The following is a 21,431-nucleotide window of genomic DNA, read 5'->3' as shown; positions in this document are numbered from 1 at the left end:
AAACTTTATTTAACTAGACAAGTCAGTTAAGGACAAATTCTCATTTACAATGACTGCCTCCTGCGGGAACGTGGGCTGGGATTAAAAATACACAATAACTGAAATAACAATATAGAACAAAACACACATCACAACACTTACAGTGGGCTCCAAAATGACTGGCACCTCTGGCAATGCACAAACAATACTTAAAAAAATATAAACATTATAATTATAGAGATAAACTCAAAATACCAACATGTGAGAAATACTGTACTTTTATTAATGTTTCAATGGAGAAAAAAAAAGAATACAAAAAAGTCATACAATTATTTAATACAAAATAAATGTGACCAAAATCAATGTTTGATAATTATTGGCACTCCTCATTTAGTACTTAGTGCCCACACCTCTGGCAAGGATAACAGCATGGAGTCTTATCATGTAATGTTTGACAAGGTTAAGGAACACATTTGGAGGGATTTTGGACCATTCCTCTATGCAGATCCTTTCAAGATCCTTCACATTCTTGGGTTTGCGCTTATCAACTGCCCTCTTCCACTCAGCCCACAGGTTTTCGATTGGATTGAGGTCCGGCGACTGAGATGGCCATGGCATAACATTGTTTTTGTAGTCACAGAACCATTTCTGTGTGATCTTGAGGTATGTTTTGGTCTTGTTGAAAAGTCCACCTACAGTCAAGTCCCAACTTTCTGGCACAGGCAACCAGATTGTCAGCCAAAATTGCCTGATACTTGGTCGAATTTATTATGCCATCAATCTTAACCAGTGCCCCTGGACCTCTGGAATTAAAACAGCCCCAAAACATCACCGACCCCCCCTCCATATTTCACAGTGGGTTTGAGGTGCCTCTCCTTGTATGCAGCTCTGTTTCAACGCCAAAGTTGCCGATTCTGTATCTGACCAAAACTTTACATTTTGCTCTCATCTGACCAGAGCACCTTCTTCCAGTCAGAATTTAAATGACGTTTGGCAAACTCCAAGAGCTTTGTGTCTGTGTCTTGGGGTCTGAAAGGGCTTTCTTCTGGCAACCCTTCCATAGAGCCTGTGGTTGTGGAGGTGGCTTCTGATGGTGCTTTTTGAAACCTGGTGACCCCAAGACGCCACCAAGGAGTACAATTCTTTCACAGTGATTCTTGGGGATTTTGTTGCTTCTCACCATTTTCCTCCCTATCCTGGGGGGCAAAATGCATTTGCGTCCTCTACCCGTGAGGTTTTCAACTGTTCCATATCTTTTGAACTTTTTTGTAATTGCTCTGGTAGCCACTACCAGATAAAAAAAAAATATTTAACCTTTATTTAACTAGGTATTTATTTAACTAACCTTTATTATGAAGGTCTACGACCATCTGTCTCTTTTGAACTGCCAGTTCTTTTGTTTTCTTCATGGTGTTGGATGACAAAGGGATATTGTATGCGTGTTACCTCATTTTTATACCCTAGTAAAACAGGAAGTGATGTAATGGCCAAATTTAGTTTCTTAAGACTTTAAGACTTAGAGTAACTTAAATAAGTGGAATTTAATTATTGTTTTAATTTTGGTAGATGTTATGTACAATAAACTTTAAGGGTGCCATTAATTGTGAAACCTTGATTTGGAGGACATTCATTTTTAATTAAATCAATAAATGGTTTTGGTGGATTCCACTGAAACATTTATAAAATACATTATTTCTCACATGTTGATATTTTGAGTTTATCTCTAATTATATTGTTTATATTTTTTAAAGTATTGTTTGTGCATTGCCAGTCAGGGGTGCCAGTAATTTTGGAGCCCACCATGCTAACACTAGCTGTATACCAGCAACAATAGGGCCTGTGAAGAAGAACAGCCTTATCAAAGCAAAGCATCTGGCCATGTGAACAGCTAACAAGCTAACTCTCTTGGTTCCACCTCTCTTTGCTGCAGGGCACGCTGGACTGGGAGGACTTCACACAGCGAGTAGACAACCTAGCCATGTTCCTGGTCAAGAGAAGGGATGGGACCAGGATGTTTGTTCACCCATCATTCAGAGAGTGGCTGATCTGGAGGGAGGAGGGGGAGAAGACGAAGTTCCTCTGTGACCCCAGGTCAGGGGGTGGATGGGTCTGCTGGGGTGTGTGTGGGGGGAGGAGGGGTACTGTCCAAGAGACTGATATAGTCTTGGATAGGGTAACACAATTCTGGGAAATGTTCCCAAATTCCTAGGTTTCCATAAATCCCGGTTAGAAGATTCCTGGAATCAGGAGGAAAAATCCTTCAACCAGGATTTCTGGAAAACCTGAGAACCTGGGGAAAGCTACTGGAACCAGAGTCTTTGGAACCCTATTCTTGGCGTTACCGTATCTTGGAAAATGTTCTCTCACAGGCTAATGGCTAGTGACAATGTAGATAATGTGTGTGTGGTGTGGCAAAGTCATTAAAGTGGTGTTTGCAGCTGTTCAAATGGTCTGACCTACAGTATGTAAAACCCTTTGCACTCGTAACCGTATACAGGTTGAGAATGGCAGATTTGGACACTGATAAATGCCTAAATTAAATAGCTGTACAGTAACATGCTACAATGACGTCAGTCAATGGCTTTACAGTAACATGCTATAATGACGTCAGAGCTCAGTGGCTGTACAGTAACTGCTATAATGACTTCAGAGCTCAGTGTTTTTTAAAATTGTATCTTTATTTAACTAGGCAAGTCAGTTAAGAACAAATTCTTATTTTCAATGACAGCCTAGGAACAGTGGGTTAACTGCCTGTTCAGGGGCAGAACGACCTTGTCAGCTCGGCGATTTGAACTTGCAACCTTCTGGTTACTAGTCCAAAGCTCTAACCACTCTAACCCTGCCGCCCCAGGGTAGCCTAGTGTATGCACAGTAACATTCTATAATGAGCTCAGAGCTCAGTTGCTATAGAGTAACATTCTATAATGAGGTCAGAGCTCAGTGGCTGTACAGTAACATGCTATACATGACGTCAGAGCTCAGTGGCTGTACAGTAACATACTATACATGACATCAGAGCTCAGTGGCTGGACAGTAACATGCTATACATGATGTCAGAGCTCAGTGGCTGTACAGTAACATGCTATACATGATGTCAGAGCTCAGTGGCTGTACAGTAACATACTATACATGACATCAGAGCTCAGTGGCTGGACAGTAACATGCTATACATGATGTCAGAGCTCAGTGGCTGTACAGTAACATGCTATACATGATGTCAGAGCTCAGTGGCTGGACAGTAACATGCTATACATGATGTCAGAGCTCAGTGGCTGTACAGTAACATGCTAAAATGACATTTCAATTTAGCCTTATCGGTATAGGCCATTTGCCATAAAATGTTCCTAAAATTAAGTGTATTTTGATATTGAAGCTAGCCAATAGTGTGGTACCACTTTATTAGGAGTGTCCTAAATAGATGCTTTGTAGATGTTCACATAACTGTCAACAACATCTTAACTAACTACCTACTAACCCTAACCCATAACTCTAAAACTCTAACTCTAACCCTAACTCTAAAACCTTACCCCTAACTCTTAACTCTAAAACTCTAACCCTAACTCTAAAACTCTAACCCTAACTCTAAAACTCTAACCCTAACTCTAAAACTCTAACTCTAACTCTAAAACCTTAACCCTAACTCTAACTCTAAAACACTAACCTTAACCCTAACTCTAACTCTAACCCTAACTCTAACTCTAAAACCCTAACCTTAACCCTAACTCTAACCCTAACTCCAACTCCAACTCTAACCCTAACTCTAAAACCCTATCCCTAACCCTAACCCTAACCGTAAAACCCTAACTCGAACCCTAACTCGAACTCTAAAACTCTAACTCTAATCCTAACTCTAAAACTCTAACTCTAACCTAACTCTAACTCTAAAACCCTAACCTTAACTCTAACTCTAAAACCCGAACCTTAACTCTAACTCTAAAACTCTAACCCTAACTCTAAAACCCTATCCCTAACCCTAACCTTAAAACCCTAACTCGAACCCTAACTTGAACTCTAAAACTCTAACTCTAACTCAAACAATCTAACCATAACTCTAACTCTAAAACTCCAACTCCGACTCTAACTCTAAAACCCTATCCCTAACCCTAACCTTAAAACCCTAACTCGAACCCTAACTTGAACTCTAAAACTCTAACTCTAACTCAAACAATCTAACCATAACTCTAACTCTAAAACTCCAACTCTAACCCTAACTCTAAAACCCTATCCCTAACCCTAACCTTAAAACCCTAACTCGAACCCTAAAACTCTAACTCTAACCCTAACTCTAAAACCCTAAACCTAACCTTTAAACCCTAACTCGAACCCTAACTCTAAAACCCTAAACCTAACCTTTAAACCCTAACTCGAACCCTAACTCGAACTCTCAAACTATAACCTTAACTCCTAACTCCTAAATCCTAGCTCTAACTCTAACCCTAGCTCTAACTCTAACCCTAACTCTAAAACCCTAACTCCGACTCCAACTCTAACCCTAACTTTAAAACCTTAACTCTAAAACCCTAACTCTAACCTTAACCCTAACTCTAACTCCAACCCTATCTCTAAAACCCTATCCCTAACCCTAACCTTAAAACCCTAACTCGAACCCTAACTCAAACTCTAAAACTCAAACCTTAACTCTAACTCTAAAACTCTAACCTTAACTCTAACTCTAAAACTCTAACTCTAACCCTAACTCCAACTCCAGCACTAACTCTAACTCTAAAACCCTAACCTTAACCCTAACTCTAAAACTCTAACTCTAAAACTCTAACTCTAACCCTAACTCCAACTCTAAAACCCTATCCCTAACCCTAACCTTAAAAACCTAACTCTAACCCTAACTCAAACACTCTAACCTTAACTCTAAAACCCTAACCTTAACCCTAACTCTAACTCTAAAACCCTAACCTTAACCCTAACTCTAACTCTGACCCTAAAACCCTATCCCTAACCCTAACCTTAAAACCCTAACCTTAACCCTAACTCTAACTCTGACCCTAAAACCCTATCCCTAACCCTAACCTTAAAACCCTAACTCGAACCCTAACTCGAACTCTAAAACTCGAACTCGAACTCTAAAACTCGAACCTTAACCCTAACCCTAACTCTAATCTTAACCCTAACTAACTCTAACCTTAACTCTAACCCTAGCTCTAACTCTAACTCTAAAAGCCTAACCTTAACCCTAACCTTATCTCTAACCTTCACTCTAACCTTCACCCTAATCTTTTTTTGTTCAGTAGCTTATGATGTTCCTCCTGTCTCTCTATAGGAGTGGCCACACCCTGCTAGCCTTCTGGTTTTCTCGCCAGGAGACCAAGCTGAACCGACAGCAGACCATCGAACTGGGACACCACATCCTCAAAGCACACATCTTCAAGGTTCACCTAACCAAACTCTACCTGCCTACACACACACACACACACACACACACGCGCACGCATGCATGCACACACACACACACACACACGCACACATGCATGCGCACACACACACACACACACGCACACACGCACGCACGCACGCACGCATGCATGCGCACACACACACACACACACGCACACACACACACACACACACACACACACACAGCACAACGCAAAACATTGACAGTTAAAATTATGTCTTTATATTTCAGGGCCTAAGCAAGAAGGTTGGGGTTTCCTCGTCTATCCTCCAGGGGATGTGGGTTTCCTACAGCACAGATGGCCTGTCCACTGCCCTGTCCTCACTCAGAAACCTCTACACTCCTAACATCAAGGTAACTTACTGCTTAACCTCTACACTCCTAACATGAAGATAACTTACTGCTTTACACCTACACTCCTAACATCAAGATAACTTACTGCTTTACCCTCTACACTCCTAACATCAAGGTAACTTACTGCTTTACACCTACACTCCTAACATCAAGACAACTTACTGCTTTACACCTACACTCCTAACATCAAGATAACTTACTGCTTTCCCTCTACACTCATAACATCAAGAAAACGTACTGCTTTACCCTCTACACTCATAACATCAAGGCAACTTACTGCTTTACACATACACTCCTAACATCAAGGTAACTTACTGCTTTACCCTCTACACTCCTAACATCAAGGTAACTTACTGCTTAACCTCTACACTCCGAACATCAAGGTAACTTACTGCTTAACCTGTACACTCCTAACATCAAGGTAACTTACTGCTTTACACATACACTCCTAACATCAAGGTAACTTCCTGCTTTACCCTCTACACTCCTTACATCAAGGTAACTTACTGCTTTTCCCTCTACACTCCTAACATCAAGGTAACTTACAGCTTTACCCTCTACACTCCTAACATCAAGGTAACATACTGCTTTACCCTCTACACTCCTAACATCAAGGTAACTTACTGCTTTACCCTCTACACTCCTAACATCAAATCAAATAAAATGTTACTTGTCACATACACATGGTTAGCAGATGTTAATGCGAGTGTAGCGAAATGCTTGTGCTTCTAGTTCCGACAATGCAGTAATAACCAACAAGTGATCTAACTAACAATTCCAAAACTACTGTCTTATACACACAAGTGTAAGGGGATAAAGAATATGTACATAAAGATATATGAATGAGTGATGATACAGAGCGGCATAGGCAAGATACAGTAGATGGTATCGAGTACAGTATATACATATGAGATGAGTATGTAAACAAGTGGCATAGTTAAAGTGGCTAGTGATACATGTATTACATAAAGAGGCAGTAGATGATATAGAGTACAGTATATACGTATACATATGAGATGAATAATGTAGGGTATGTAAACATTATATTAGGTAGCATTGTATAAAGTGGCTAGTGATATATTTTACATAATTTCCCATCAATTCCCATTATTAAAGTGGCTGGAGTTGAGTCAGTGTGTTGGCAGCAGCCACTCAATGTTAGTGGTGGCTGTATAACAGTCTGATGGCCTTGAGATAGAAGCTGTTTTTCAGTCTCTCGGTCCCAGCTTTGATGCACCTGTACTGACCTCGCTTTCTGGATGATAGCGGGGTGAACAGGCAGTGGCTTGGGTGGTTGATGTCCTTGATGATCTTTATGGCCTTCCTGTGACATCGGGTGGTGTAGGTGTCCTGGAGGGCAGGTAGTTTGCCCCCGGTGATGCGTTGTGCAGACCTCACTACCCTCTGGAGAGCCTTACGGTTGAGGGCGGAGCAGTTGCCGTACCAGGCGGTGATACAGCCCGACAGGATGCTCTCGATTGTGCATCTGTAGAAGTTTGTGAGTGCTTTTGGTGACAAGCCGAATTTCTTCAGCCTCCTGAGGTTGAAGAGGCGCTGCTGAGACACTGCTGCTGTCTGTGTGAGTGGACCAATTCAGTTTGTCTGTGATGTGTATGCCGAGGAACTTAAAACTTGCTACCCTCTCCACTACTGTTCCATCGATGTGGATAGGGGGGTGTTCCCTCTGCTGTTTCCTGAAGTCCACAATCATCTCCTTAGTTTAGTTGACGTTGAGTGTGAGGTTATTTTCCTGACACCACACTCCGAGGGCCCTCACCTCCTCCCTGTAGGCCGTCTCGTCGTTGTTGGTAATCAAGCCTACCACTGTTGTGTCGTCCGCAAACTTGATGATTGAGTTGGAGGCGTGCGTGGCCACGCAGTCGTGGGTGAACAGGGAGTACAGGAGAGGGCTCAGAACGCACCCTTGTGGGGCCCCAGTGTTGAGGATCAGCGGGGTGGAGATGTTGTTGCCTACCCTCACCAGTTGCACAGGGCGGGGTCGAGACCCAGGGTCTCGAGTTTGAGGGTACTATGGTGTTAAATGCCGAGCTGTAGTCGATGAACAGCATTCTCACATAGGTATTCCTCTTGTCCAGATGGGTTAGGGCAGTGTGCAGTGTGGTTGAGATTGGGTCATCTGTGGACCTATTTGGGCGGTAAGCAAATTGGATTGGGTCTAGGGTGTCAGGTAGGGTGGAGGTGATATGATCCTTGACTAGTCTCTCAAAGCACTTCATGATGTCGGAAGTGAGTGCTACGGGGCGATAGTCGTTTAGCTCAGTTACCTTAGCTTTCTTGGGAACAGGAACAATGGTGGCCCTCTTGAAGCATGTGGGAACAGCAGACTGGGATAGGGATTGATTGAATATGTCCGTAAACACACCAGCCAGCAGGTCTGCGCATGCTCTGAGGACGCGGCTGGGTATGCCGTCTGGGCCTGCAGCCTTTCGAGGGTTAACACGTTTAAATGTTTTACTCACCTCGGCTGCAGTGAAGGAGAGGCCGCATGTTTTGGTTGCAGGCCGTGTCAGTGGCACTGTATTGTCCTCAAAGCGTGCAAAAAAAGTTATTTAGTCTGCCTGGGAGCAAGACATCCTGGTCCGTGACAGGGCTGGTTTTCTTTTTGTAATCCGTAATTGACTGTAGACCCTGCCACATACCTCTTGTGTCTGAGCCGTTGAATTGAGATTCTACTTTGTCTCTATACTGACGCTTAGCTTGTTTGATTGCCTTGCGGAGGGAATAGCTGCACTGTTTGTATTCGGTCATGTTTCCGGTCACCTTGCCCTGATTAAAAGCAGTGGTTCGTGCTTTCAGTTTCACGCGAATGCTGCCATCAATCCACGGTTTCTGGTTTGGGAATGTTTTAATCGTTTCTATGGGAACGACATCTTCAACGCACGTTCTAATGAACTCGCACACCGAATCAGCGTATTCGTCAATGTTGTTGTCTGACGCAATATGAAACATATCCCAGTCCACGTGATGGAAGTAGTCTTGGAGTGTGGAATCAGATTGGTCGGACCAGCGTTGAACAGACCTCAGCGTGGGAGCTTCTTGTTTTAGTTTCTGTCTGTAGGCAGGGATCAACAAAATGGAGTCGTGGTCAGCTTTTCCGAAAGGAGGGCGGGGCAGGGCCTTATATGCGTCGCGGAAGTTAGAATAGCAGTGATCCAAGGTTTTGCCAGCCCTGGTTGCCCAATCGATATGCTGATACAATTTAGGGAGTCTTGTTTTCAGATTAGCCTTGTTAAAATTCCCAGCTACAATGAATGCAGCCTCAGGATGTATGGATTCCAGTTTGCAAAGAGTCAAATAAAGTTTGTTCAGAGCCATCAATGTGTCTGCTTGGGGGGGAATATGATGGCTGTGATTATAATCGAAGAGAATTCCCTTGGTAGATAATGTGGTCGACATTTGATTGTGAGGAATTCTAAATCAGGTGAACAGAAGGACTTGAGTTCCTGTATGCTTTTGTGACCACACCACGTCTCGTTAGCCATAAGGCATACGCCCCCGCCCCTCTTCTTACCAGAAAGATGTTTGTTTCTGTCGGCGCGATGCGTGGAGAAACCAGCTGGCTGCACCGACTCCGATAGCGTCTCTTCAGTGAGCCATGTTTCCGTGAAGCAAAGAACGTTACAGTCTCTGATGTCTCTCTGGAAGGCAACCCTTGCTCGGATTTCATCAACCTTGTTGTCAAGAGACTGGACATTGGCGAGAAGTATACTGGGGAGTGGTGCACGATGTGCCCGTCTCCGGAGTCTGACCAGAAGACCCCTACGTTTCCCTCTTTTACAAAGTCGTTTTTTTGGGTCGCCGGCTGGGATCCATTCCGTTGTCCTGGGTGAAAGGCAGAACACAGGATCCGCTTCGCGAAAGTCATATTCTTGGTCGAACTTATGGTGAGTTGACGCTGCTCTTATATTCAGTAGTTCTTCTCGACTGTATGTAATGAAACCTAAGATGACCTGCGGTACTAATGTAAGAAATAACACGTAAAAAAAACAAAAAACTGCATAGTTTCCTAGGAACGCGAAGCGAGGCGGCCATCTCTGTCGGCGCCGGAATTACTAAGGTAACTTCCTGCTTTACCTGTACACTCCTAACATCAAGGTAACTTACTGCTTTACCCTCTACATTCCTAACATCAAGGTAACTTACTGCTTAACCTCTACACTCCTTACATCAAGGTAACTTACTGCTTTACCCTCTACACTCCTAACATCAAGGTAACTTACTGCTTTACATCTAAACTCCTAGCATCTAGATAACTTACTGCTTTACCCTCTACACTCCTAACATCCTCTACACTCCTAACATCAAGGTAACCTACTGCTTTACCCTCTACACTCCTAACATCAAGGTAACTTACTGCTTTACACCTATACTCCTAACATCAAGGTAACATACTGCTTTACCCTCTACTCTCCTAACATCAAGGTAACTTACTGCTTTACACATACACTCCTAACATCAAGGTAACTTACTGCTTTACCCTCTACACTCCTAACATCAAGGTAACTTACTGCTTTACATCTAAACTCCTAGCATCAAGATAACTTACTGCTTTACCCTCTACACTCCTAACATCCTCTACACTCCTAACATCAAGGTAACCTACTGCTTTACCCTCTACACTCCTAACATCAAGGTAACTTACTGCTTTACACATACACTCCTAACATCAAGGTAACTTACTGCTTTACCCTCTACACTCCTAACATCAAGGTAACCTACTGCTTTACCCTCTACACTCCTAACATCAAGATAACGTACTGCTTTACACCTACACTCCTAACATCAGAGTAACTTACTGCTTTACCCTCTACACTCCTAACATCAAGGTAACTTACTGCTTTACACCTAAACTCCTAACATCAAGATAACTTACTGCTTTACCTGTACACTCCTAACATCAAGGTAACTTACTGCTTTACACATACACTCCTAACATCAGAGTAACTTACTGCTTTACCTGTACACTCCTAACATCAGAGTAACTTACTGCTTTACCCTCTATACTCCTAACATCAAGGTACAGTGCCTTGCGAAAGTATTCAGCCCCCTTGAACTTTGCGACCTTTTGCCACATTTCAGACTTCAAACATAAAGATATAAAACTGTATTTTTTTGTGAAGAATCAACAACAAGTGGGACACAATCATGAAGTGGAACGACATTTATTGGATATTTCAAACTTTTTTAACAAATCAAAAACTGAAAAATTGGGCGTGCAAAATTATTCAGCCCCTTTACTTGCATTGCAGCAAACTCTCTCCAGAAGTTCAGTGAGGATCTTTGAATGATCCAATGTTGACCTAAATGACTAATGATGATAAATACAATCCACCTGTGTGTAATCAAGTCTCCGTATAAATGCACCTGCACTGTGATAGTCTCAGAGGTCAGTTAAAAGCGCAGAGAGCATCATGAAGAACAAGGAACACACCAGGCAGGTCCGAGATACTGTTGTGAAGAAGTTTAAAGCCGGATTTGGATACAAAAAGATTTCCCAAGCTTTAAACATCCCAAGGAGCACTGTGCAAGCGATTAATATTGAAATGGAAGGAGTATCAGACCACTGCAAATCTACCAAGACCTGGCCGTCCCTCTAAACTTTCAGCTCATACAAGGAGAAGACTGATCAGAGATGCAGCCAAGAGGCCCATGATCACTCTGGATGAACTGCAGAGATCTACAGCTGAGGTGGGAGACTCTGTCCATAGGACAACAATCAGTCGTATATTGCACAAATCTGGCCTTTATGGAAGAGTGGCAAGAAGAAAGCCATTTCTTAAAGATATCCATAAAAAGTGTTGTTTAAAGTTTGCCACAAGCCACCTGGGAGTCACACCAAACATGTGGAAGAAGGTGCTCTGGTCAGATTAAACCAAAATTGAACTTTTTGGCAACAATGCAAAACGTTATGTTTGGCGTAAAAGCAACACAGCTGAACACACCATCCCCACTGTCAAACATGGTGGTGGCAGCATCATGGTTTGGGCCTGCTTTTCTTCAGCAGGGACAGGGAAGATGGTTAAAATTGATGGGAAGATGGATGGAGCCAAATACAGGACCATTCTGGAAGAAAACCTGATGGAGTCTGCAAAAGACCTGAGACTGGGACGGAGATTTGTCTTCCAACAAGACAATGATCCAAAACATAAAGCAAAATCTACAATGGAATGGTTCAATAATAAACATATCCAGGTGTTAGAATGGCCAAGTCAATGTCCAGACCTGAATCCAATCGAGAATCTGTGGAAAGAACTGAAAACTGCTGTTCACAAATGCTCTCCATCCAACCTCACTGAGCTCGAGCTGTTTTGCAAGGAGGAATGGGAAAAAATGTCAGTCTCTCGATGTGCAAAACTGATAGAGACATACCCCAAGCGACTCTTACAGCTGTAATCGCAGCAAAAGGTGGCGCTACAAAGTATTAACTTAAGGGGGCTGAATAATTTTGCACGCCCAATTTTTCAGTTTTTGATTTGTTAAAAAAGTTTGAAATATCCAATAAATGTCGTTCCACTTCATGATTGTGTCCCACTTGTTGTTGATTCTTCACAAAAAAATACAGTTTTATATCTTTATGTTTGAAGCCTGAAATGTGGGAAAAGGTTGCAAAGTTCAAGGGGGGCGAATACTTTCGCAAGGCACTGTAACTTACTGCTTTACCCCTAAACTCCTAACATCAAGGTAACTTACTGCTTTACACCTACACTCCTAACATCAAGCTAACTTACTGCTTTCCCCTTTAAAAATGAAAGCCTTTCCCTCTCATGGCTCCGTATATATCAACATTTGCTGCTTTCATCAGGGTTTCAGCTCTCCCTCTGACATGTGGCCAACCAACTCCAGTGTATTCCAAACCAGGTGAATCGCCTAAAGGGCTGTTCCTACTGACAAATTAAATGTACTTTCTATACAGTTTGTCTGTCTATAACACCGTGTAAAATCTGTCTGTGCCCAGGTGAGCCGGTTACTGATGCTCGGTGGTGCCAACGTGAACTACCGGACGGAGGTGTTGAACAATGCCCCAGTGCTGTGTGTGCATGCCTTCCTGGGTTACATAGACATGGTGGGGCTCCTGTTGGAGTATGGGGCCTCTGTAGACCAGCCTTCAGAGAGCGGTGTCACCCCACTGGGCTATGCTGCCTCCGGGGGACACATGGCTATAGTCACTACACTGTGTCTAAGGAGAGCCAAGGTGAGATGGGAAGAGGGGGGAGAGAGGGGAAAGGGAAGAGCGAGAGAGAGAGAGAGAGAGGGAAGAGAGAGAGAGGGCGGGGAGGGAGAGAGGGGCAGGGAAGAGAGAGAGTAGAAGGAGAGAGGTGAAGGGGTAGGGGAGAGTGAGAGGGGGGAAGAGAGAGATGGGAGTTGAGGAAAGGGGGAAGAGAGAGAAGAGGGAGGGATAGAGGATGGGGAGAGAGGGGAGTGGAGGGAGATGGGGGGGAAGAGAGAGAGGGGGAGAGGGAAGAGAGAGAGAGAGGGGGAGAGGGAGGGTGAAGAGAAGGAAGAGAGAGAGGAGAGTGGAAGGAGGGGGAGGGAAGTGGGAGAGAGGAAGGGGAGGAAAGAGAGAGAGTAGGGAGAGGGGGAGGGAAGAAAGAGAGGAGGGAGAGAGGGGTAGGGAAGAGAGGAGGGAGAGAGGTGGAGAGGGTAGAGGAACGAGATGGAAGGGAAGAGGGGGAAGTGGAGGGAGACAGATGGGAGGGAAGAGAGAGAGGCGAGAGGAGGGAGAGGGGGAGGAAACAAAGAGAGAGGAGGAAGAGGGGGAAGGGAAGATAGAAGGAGGATAGAGGGAGAGAGGGGGAGGGGAGAGGGGGGAAGATGGAGGAGGGAGAGAGGAGAGGGAGGGGAGATGGGGAGGGGAGAGGAGGGAGAGAGGGGGAGAGAAAAGAGAGAGGGTAGAGGGAAGAGAGAGAGTGGAGAGGGAAGAGAGGGGGAGGGAATAGGGAGAGGGGGGAAGAGAGAGATGGGAGAGGAGAGAGAGAGGGAAGAGAGAGAGGGGGAGTGGAGGAAGATAGGGGAAGAGAGCAAGAGATGAGAGGGAGGAGAGAAGGGGAGAGGGGGAGGGAAGAGCGAGAGGAGAGAGGGAAGAGAGAGGGGGAGTGAAGAGAGAGAGGGGGAGAGGGAAGAGAGAGAGGGGGAGAGGGAAGAGAGGAGTGGAGGGAGAGAGGGGGAAGAGAAGGGAGAGAGGGGAAGGGAAGAGAGAGATAGTGGAGAGGAGGGAGGGAAGAGAGAGAGAGGGGAGGGAAGAGAGAGAGAGAGAGAAGAGAGGAGGGGGAGAGAGGGAGAGAAATGAGAGAGATAGGGGAGAGGAGGGAAGGAAGACAGAGAGAGAAGAGGACAGAGTATGTTTGTAGATTAATCTATCTTAATCTTCATCTATCATCTGAGGACGAATGGGGATATTCCAACTCTATGTGCGTTTCTGTCTGTGTGCGTCCGTCAACAGGTGGACCACCTAGATAATAATGGTCAGTGTGCCGTGGTGCATGCAGCTCTCAGGGGCCACATGGATGTGGTCAAGTTCCTCATCCAGTGGGACTGGGCCATGGGACAACCACAACAACAAGGAGCCTTCAGCAAGAGCCAAGCTGTCCAGCAAGCCCTCATCGCTGCAGCCATCATGGGATACACAGAGGTAGGCCTTTCCTCGCTGAGAATCTCCTGACCTGGGGATGCTGTACCATCATTTCTCCTCTGCTCATCTCCTGCTATCAGCATAATGCTTGGCACCAACCTTACTTACTCAGCTGACAGTTTTCTACAGCTAGGATTTACATGTTTTTCGTAATTTCCCTGCAGTGTGTGGACTGTTTATCCCTCTGCGATCCTACCAGTATTGTGTGGACTGTTTATCCCTCTGCAATCCTACCAGTAGTGTGTGGACTGTTTATCCCTCTGCGATCCTACCAGTAGTGTGTGGACTGTTTATCCCTCTGCGATCCTACCAGTATTGTGTGGACTGTTTATCCCTCTGCGATCCTACCAGTATTGTGTGGACTGTTTATCCCTCTGCGATCCTACCAGTATTGTGTGGACTGTTTATCCCTCTGCGATCCTACCAGTATTGTGTGGACTGTTTATCCCTCTGCGATCCTACCAGTATTGTGTGGACTGTTTATCCCTCTGCGATCCTACCAGTATTGTGTGGACTGTTTATCCCTCTGCGATCCTACCAGTATTGTGTGGACTGTTTATCCCTTTGCGATCCTACCAGTATTGTGTGGACTGTTTATCCCTCTGCGATCCTACCAGTATTGTGTGGACTGTTTATCCCTCTGCGATCCTACCAGTATTGTGTGGACTGTTTATCCCTCTGCGATCCTACCAGTATTGTGTGGACTGTTTATCCCTCTGCGATCCTACCAGTATTGTATGGACTGTTTATCCCTCTGCGATCCTACCAGTATTGTGTGGACTGTTTATCCCTCTGCGATCCTACCAGTATTGTGTGGACTGTTTATCCCTCTGCGATCCTACCAGTATTGCGTGGACTGTTTATCCCTCTGCGATCCTACCAGTATTGCGTGGACTGTTTATCCCTCTGCGATCCTACCAGTATTGTGTGGACTGTTTATACCTCTGCGATCCTACCAGTATTGTGTGGACTGTTTATCCCTCTGCGATCCTACCAGTATTGCGTGGACTGTTTATCCCTCTGCGATCCTACCAGTATTGTGTGGACTGTTTATCCCTCTGCGATCCTACCAGTATTGTGTGGACTGTTTATCCCTCTGCGTTCCTACCAGTATTGCATGCCGCTCACAATAGCAAGTGATTTTTCAGTTGTTTGGGTTTTTCGGAAGTGTAAAATGTATCATTATTTTAACCAGATTGTGTCCTACCTGCTGGACCTGCCAGAGAAGGTTGAGAAGGACGAGGAGAAGGTGGAACGAGCTCAGATTAACAATGTTGACACCCTGTGGGGAGAGACAGGTAAGCTACAGCTTCTCATCGTGTGCTTGTTTAAAAGGTCTCCAGATGTAGTCCGCAGCCTTGTGGAGATTTGGGCCTAGGTCAAACGTTAACCGGCGATAGCCGAGACACGCATAAATTATGTTTTGGTGCTGTCAGAGGTGGAACTGTCAAATCGGTGAGCAGCTGCTCTTTTGATCATTGTCATGAAGCCACATCCGTCTCACTCGCGTTAGAAGTTCAGGAAGAGAAAGTGTAGGCTATATAGAAATAATGACTCACATTGAAAATCATTAAACAAAAATAATGAGGGTTTCTATCAGCCTAATGGAGGTGAAGATCACATATCACATTCCAGTGTTCAAACAAGGCTGCAAGGGATTTCTGTTAATGTGACAACGTGTAGCCAATGTCCGCTTTCGGTATAATGCTAGGAGCCGCTGGTGGATTTGACGGCTCTAATGTAGTTCCTCCTCCGACACGGTCAAAACAACTGCTATGCCGATGTCAGCTAAAGCAGATCTCATTGAATCTGACAGTGCTGCTTCCTTAGGGGGAATCATTATGCCTCAGTGGCTTTAGGTTTGACACCTGAATTGTAAGCCAATGCTTAGTCTGGGCTTAAGCTGAGATGTGGATGGATGTCATGATTGCTTAGACATACTATAGGAAGGGATGCTTGCTGTACTTGTTTACCATAGGAGTTTAGATCACTACAGAGAGAGAGAGATTTAGAAAATAATAATAGTGAAGAAGGCCCACATACACTATATATACAGCAGTATGTGGACACCCCTTCAAATTAGTGGATTTGGCTATTTGAACCACACCCATTGCTGACATGTGTATAGAATTGAGCGCAGAGTTGTGCAATCTCCATAGACACTCATTGGCAGTAGAATGGCCTTACTGAAGAACTCAGTGACTTTCAACATGGCACCGTCATAGGATGACACCTTTCCAACAAGTCAGTTTGTCAAATTTCTGCCCTGCTAGAGCTGCCCTGGTCAACTATATGTGCTGTTATTGTGAAGTGGAAACGTCTGGGAGAAACAACAGATCAGCCGTGAAGTGGTAAGCCACAGAAGCTCACAGAACTGGCCCGTCGAGTGGTGAAGCCCGTCGAGTGCTGAAGCCCGTAGAGTGCTGAAGCCCGTCGAGTGCTGAAGCCCGTCGAGTGCTGAAGCCCGTAGAGTGCTGAAGCCCGTCGAGTGCTGAAGCCCGTCGAGTGCTGAAGCCCGTAGAGTGGTGAAGCCCGTCGAGTGGTGAAGCCCGTCGAGTGCTGAAGCCCGTAGAGTGCTGAAGCCCGTCGAGTGCTGAAGCCCGTCGAGTGCTGAAGCCCGTCGAGTGCTGAAGCCCGTCGAGTGATAAAGCCCGTCGAGTGGTGAAGCCCGTCGAGTGCTGAAGCCCGTCGAGTGGTGAAGCCCGTCGAGTGCTGAAGCCCGTCGAGTGATGAAGCCCGTCGAGTGCTGAAGCCCGTCGAGTGCTGAAGCCCGTCGAGTGCTGAAGCCCGTCGAGTGATGAAACCCGTCGAGTGCTGAAGCCCGTCGAGTGCTGAAGCCCGTCGAGTGCTGAAGCCCGTCGAGTGCTGAAGCCCGTCGAGTGGTGAAGCCCGTAGAGTGGTGAAGCCCATCGAGTGCTGAAGCCCGTCGAGTGCTGAAGCCCGTCGAGTGCTGAAGCCCGTCGAGTGGTGAAGCCCGTCGAGTGGTGAAGCCCGTCGAGTGCTGAAGCCCGTCGAGTGCTGAAGCCCGTCGAGTGGTGAAGCCCGTCGAGTGGTGAAGCCCGTCGAGTGCTGAAGCCCGTCGAGTGCTGACGCCCGTCTGTCCTTGGGTTGGAACAGTCACTACCGAGTTCCAAACTGCCTCTGGAAGCAACGTCAGTGCAAGAACTGTTCGTCAGGAGCGTCATGAAATGGGTTTCTATGGCCGAGCAGACGCACATAAGCCTAAGATCGCCATGCGCGAAAGCTAAGCAGTGGCTGGAGTGGTGTAAAGATTGCAACCATTGGACTCCATTGGAGCAGTGGAAACACATTCTGGAGTGATGAGATCCCGTTTCACCAACTGGCAGTCTGACGGACAAATCTGGGTTTGGCGGATGCCAGGAGTACGCTACCTGCCAAAATTCATAGTGCCAACTGTAAAGTTTGGTGGAGGAGGAATAATGGTCTGGGGCTGTTTTTCATGGTTTGGGCTTGGCCCCTTAGTTATGGACGATTCTGTGCTTCCAGCTTTGTGGCAATAGTTTGGGGAAAGCCCTTTCCTGTTTCAGCATGACAATGCCACCTTGCACAAAGCGAGGTCCATACAGAAATATTAATGCCCATGGTTTTGGAATGAGATGTTCGACGAGCAGGTGTCCACATACTTTTGGTCATGTAGTGTATGTTCCAAGCTGAACTCAAATGCAGTGAGGTCATAGTTACAAAGAGAGAGGGACAGACACACACACAGATATTTGCTCTGCTTCTGCGCCAGACAGCGACTGGCTGATATCAGAATACCAGTGCAGTGGTGTTATTGGAGCACAGACAGACAGAGCAGTGCAGAGCTCAGAACTAGTGTCAGAGGGAGAGGGATTTCTGCTGTTAGAGACTATTCTCTCTATGTACCGCAAGGCAGAGAGAGAGGCATGAGGATTGTGAGCAATACTATGACTCAGTCAGTTAAATCCATACACATAACTGTCTGTCTGTCTGTCTGTCTGTCTGTCTGTCTGTCTGTCTGTCTGTCTGTCTGTCTGTCTGTCTGTCTGTCTGTCTGTCTGTCTGTCTGTCTGTCTGTCTGTCTGTCTGTCTGTCTGTCTGTCTGTCTGTCTGTCTGTCTGTCTGTCTGTCTACAGTCTTTCTGTCTACAGTCTGTCTGTCTACAGTCTGTCTGTGTACAGTCTGTCTGTCTACAGTCTGTCTGTCTACAGTCTGTCTGTGTACCGTGTCTGTCTACTGTCTGTCTACCATCTCTGTCTACTACCTGTCTACTGTCTGTCTGTCTACTGTCTGTCTGTCTGTTTATCTATCTATCTACTGTCTGTCTACAGTCTTTCTGTCTACTGACTGTCTACTGTCTGTCTGTCTACAGTCTGTCTGTCTACCGTGTCTGTCAACTGTCTGTCTGTTTATCTACTGTCTGTCTACTATCTGTCTGTTTATCTACTGTCTGTCTACTGACTGTCTACTGTCTGTCTGTCTACCGTGCCTGTCAACTGTCTGTCTGTTTATCTACTGTCTGTCTGTTTATCTACTGTCTATCTACTGTCTGTCTGTTTATCTACTGTCTGTCTACTGACTGTCTACTGTCTGTCTGTCTACTGTCTTTCTGTCTACAGTCTGTCAACTGTCTGTCTTTCTGTCTACTGTATGTCTACTGTTGGTGTACTCAAACTCTCCACTTAGTATCAACTTAGAATGCAATCAGTGTGCATACTAACAAATGACACACATGAAGACTAAGTATAAAAATGACGGATCCATGTGTGTCCCACTACTCTCTCTGTCCTGTTGGAAACAATGACTAGATCAGTGAATTGCATAGAGGTGACTGCCTACCCCCACACCACTGTTCCTCTCCTCCCTTTTTCTCTACTGCCACAACGATGTTCTCTGCTCCCTCTTTCTCTACTGCCACAACACTGTTCTCTGCTCCCTCTTTATCTACTGCCACAACGATGTTCTCTCTTCCTCTTTCTCTACTGCCACACCACTGTTCTCTCCTCCCTCTTTCTCTACTGCCACAACGATGTTCTCTCTGTCCTCTTTCTCTACTGCCACACCACTGTTCTCTCCTCCCTCTTTCTCTACTGCCACAACGATGTTCTCTCTTTCCTCTTTCTCTACTGCCACACCACTGTTCTCTCCTCCCTCTTTCTCTACTGCCACACCACTGTTCTCTCCTCCCTCTTTCTCTACTGCCACACCACTGTTCTCTCCTTCCTCTTTCTCTACTGCCACACCACTGTTCTCTCCTCCCTCTTTCTCTACTGCCACACCACTGTTCTCTCTTTCCTCTTTCTCTACTGCCACACCACTGTTCTCTCTTTCCTCTTTCTCTACTGCCACACCACTGTTCTCTCCTCCCTCTTTCTCTACTGCCACACCACTGTTCTCTCCTCCCTCTTTCTCTACTGCCACACCACTGTTCTCTCCTCCCTCTTTCTCTACTGCCACAACACTGTTCTCTCCTCCCTCTTTCTCTACTGCCACAACACTGTTCTCTCCTCCCTCTTTTTCTACTGCCAATACACTGTCCTCCTTCCTCTCACTACTGCCACAACACTGTTCTCTCCTCCCTCTTTCTCTACTGCCACAACACTGTTCTCTCCTTCCTCTTTCTCTACTGCCACAACACTGTTCTCTGCTCCCTCTTTCTCTACTGCCACACCACTGTTCTCTCCTTCCTCTTTCTCTACTGCCACAACACTGTTCTCTCCTCCCTCTTTCTCTACTGCCACAACACTGTTCTCTCCTTCCTCTTTCTCTACTGCCACAACACTGTTCTCTGCTCCCTCTTTCTCTACTGCCACACCACTGTTCTCTCCTTCCTCTTTCTCTACTGCCACAACACTGTTCTCTGCTCCCTCTTTCTCTACTGCCACACCACTGTTCTCTCCTTCCTCTTTCTCTACTGCCACACCACTGTTCTCTCCTTCCTCTTTCTCTACTGCCACACCACTGTTCTCTCCTTCCTCTTTCTCTACTGCCACAACACTGTTCTCTGCTCCCTCTTTCTCTACTGCCACACCACTGTTCTCTCCTTCCTCTTTCTCTACTGCCACAACACTGTTCTCTCCTCCCTCGTTCTCTACTGCCACAACACTGTTCTCTGCTCCCTCTTTCTCTACTGCCACAACGATGTTCTCTCTTCCTCTTTCTCTACTGCCACAACACTGTTCTCTGCTCCCTCTTTCTCTACTGCCACACCACTGTTCTCTCCTCCCTCTTTTTCTACTGCCAATACACTGTCCTCCTTCCTCTCACTACTGCCACAACACTGTTCTCTCCTTCCTCTTTCTCTATTGCCACAACACTGTTCTCTCCTCCCTCGTTCTCTACTGCCACAACACTGTTCTCTGCTCCCTCTTTCTCTACTGCCACAACGATGTTCTCTCTTCCTCTTTCTCTACTGCCACAACACTGTTCTCTGCTCCCTCTTTCTCTACTGCCACACCACTGTTCTCTCCTCCCTCTTTTTCTACTGCCAATACACTGTCCTCCTTCCTCTCACTACTGCCACAACACTGTTCTCTCCTCCCTCTTTCTCTACTGCCACAACACTGTTCTCTCCTTCCTCTTTCTCTACTGCCACAACACTGTTCTCTGCTCCCTCTTTCTCTACTGCCACACCACTGTTCTCTCCTCCCTCTTTTTCTACTGCCAATACACTGTCCTCCTTCCTCTCACTACTGCCACAACACTGTTCTCTCCTCCCTCCTTCTCTACTGCCACAACACTGTTGTCTCCTTCCTCTTTCTCTATTGCCACACCACTGTTCTCTCCTCCCTCTTTCTCTACTGCCACAACACTGTTCTCTCCTCCCTCTTTATGTACTACCACAACACTGTTCTCTCCTCCCTCTCACTACTTCTCTTATGTGTTTAAATGCAGTGAAGTCATTGGTTTAAAACACTGTTGTCATATCTAACATGTCTCATCCCTTCATAGAATGCTGTGTAAAACCACTATTAATGCCAAATAATATAATCAATCCACCATCAAACCATTCTATTATGCCAAATATTACAATCAATCCACCATCAAACCATTCTA

The 21,431-nt window shown here is 45.6% G+C and overlaps 1 protein-coding gene across 1 annotated transcript in view; it reads left to right on the top strand.

The window, feature by feature from the left end:
• LOC110503130 (protein TANC2) overlaps positions 1-21,431 on the top strand; it is a 173,565-nt gene that overhangs the window by 127,485 nt on the left and 24,649 nt on the right. Inside the window, exons 12-17 of the mRNA XM_090217504.1 lie at positions 1,910-2,070; positions 5,255-5,363; positions 5,621-5,743; positions 12,720-12,956; positions 14,205-14,393; positions 15,589-15,691. Coding sequence (XP_090073630.1) covers positions 1,910-2,070; positions 5,255-5,363; positions 5,621-5,743; positions 12,720-12,956; positions 14,205-14,393; positions 15,589-15,691 — 922 coding nt within the window. The remainder of the gene's footprint in view (positions 1-1,909; positions 2,071-5,254; positions 5,364-5,620; positions 5,744-12,719; positions 12,957-14,204; positions 14,394-15,588; positions 15,692-21,431) is intronic.

The sequence above is a fragment of the Oncorhynchus mykiss genome, chromosome 23 (genome assembly GCF_057628025.1).
Source record: "Oncorhynchus mykiss isolate SJ-2025 chromosome 23, ASM5762802v1, whole genome shotgun sequence".
NCBI classification, from domain to species: Eukaryota; Metazoa; Chordata; class Actinopteri; order Salmoniformes; family Salmonidae; genus Oncorhynchus; species Oncorhynchus mykiss.
Note: the sequence above shows the minus strand (reverse complement) of the source record. Positions and strands in the feature narration are given on the sequence as shown.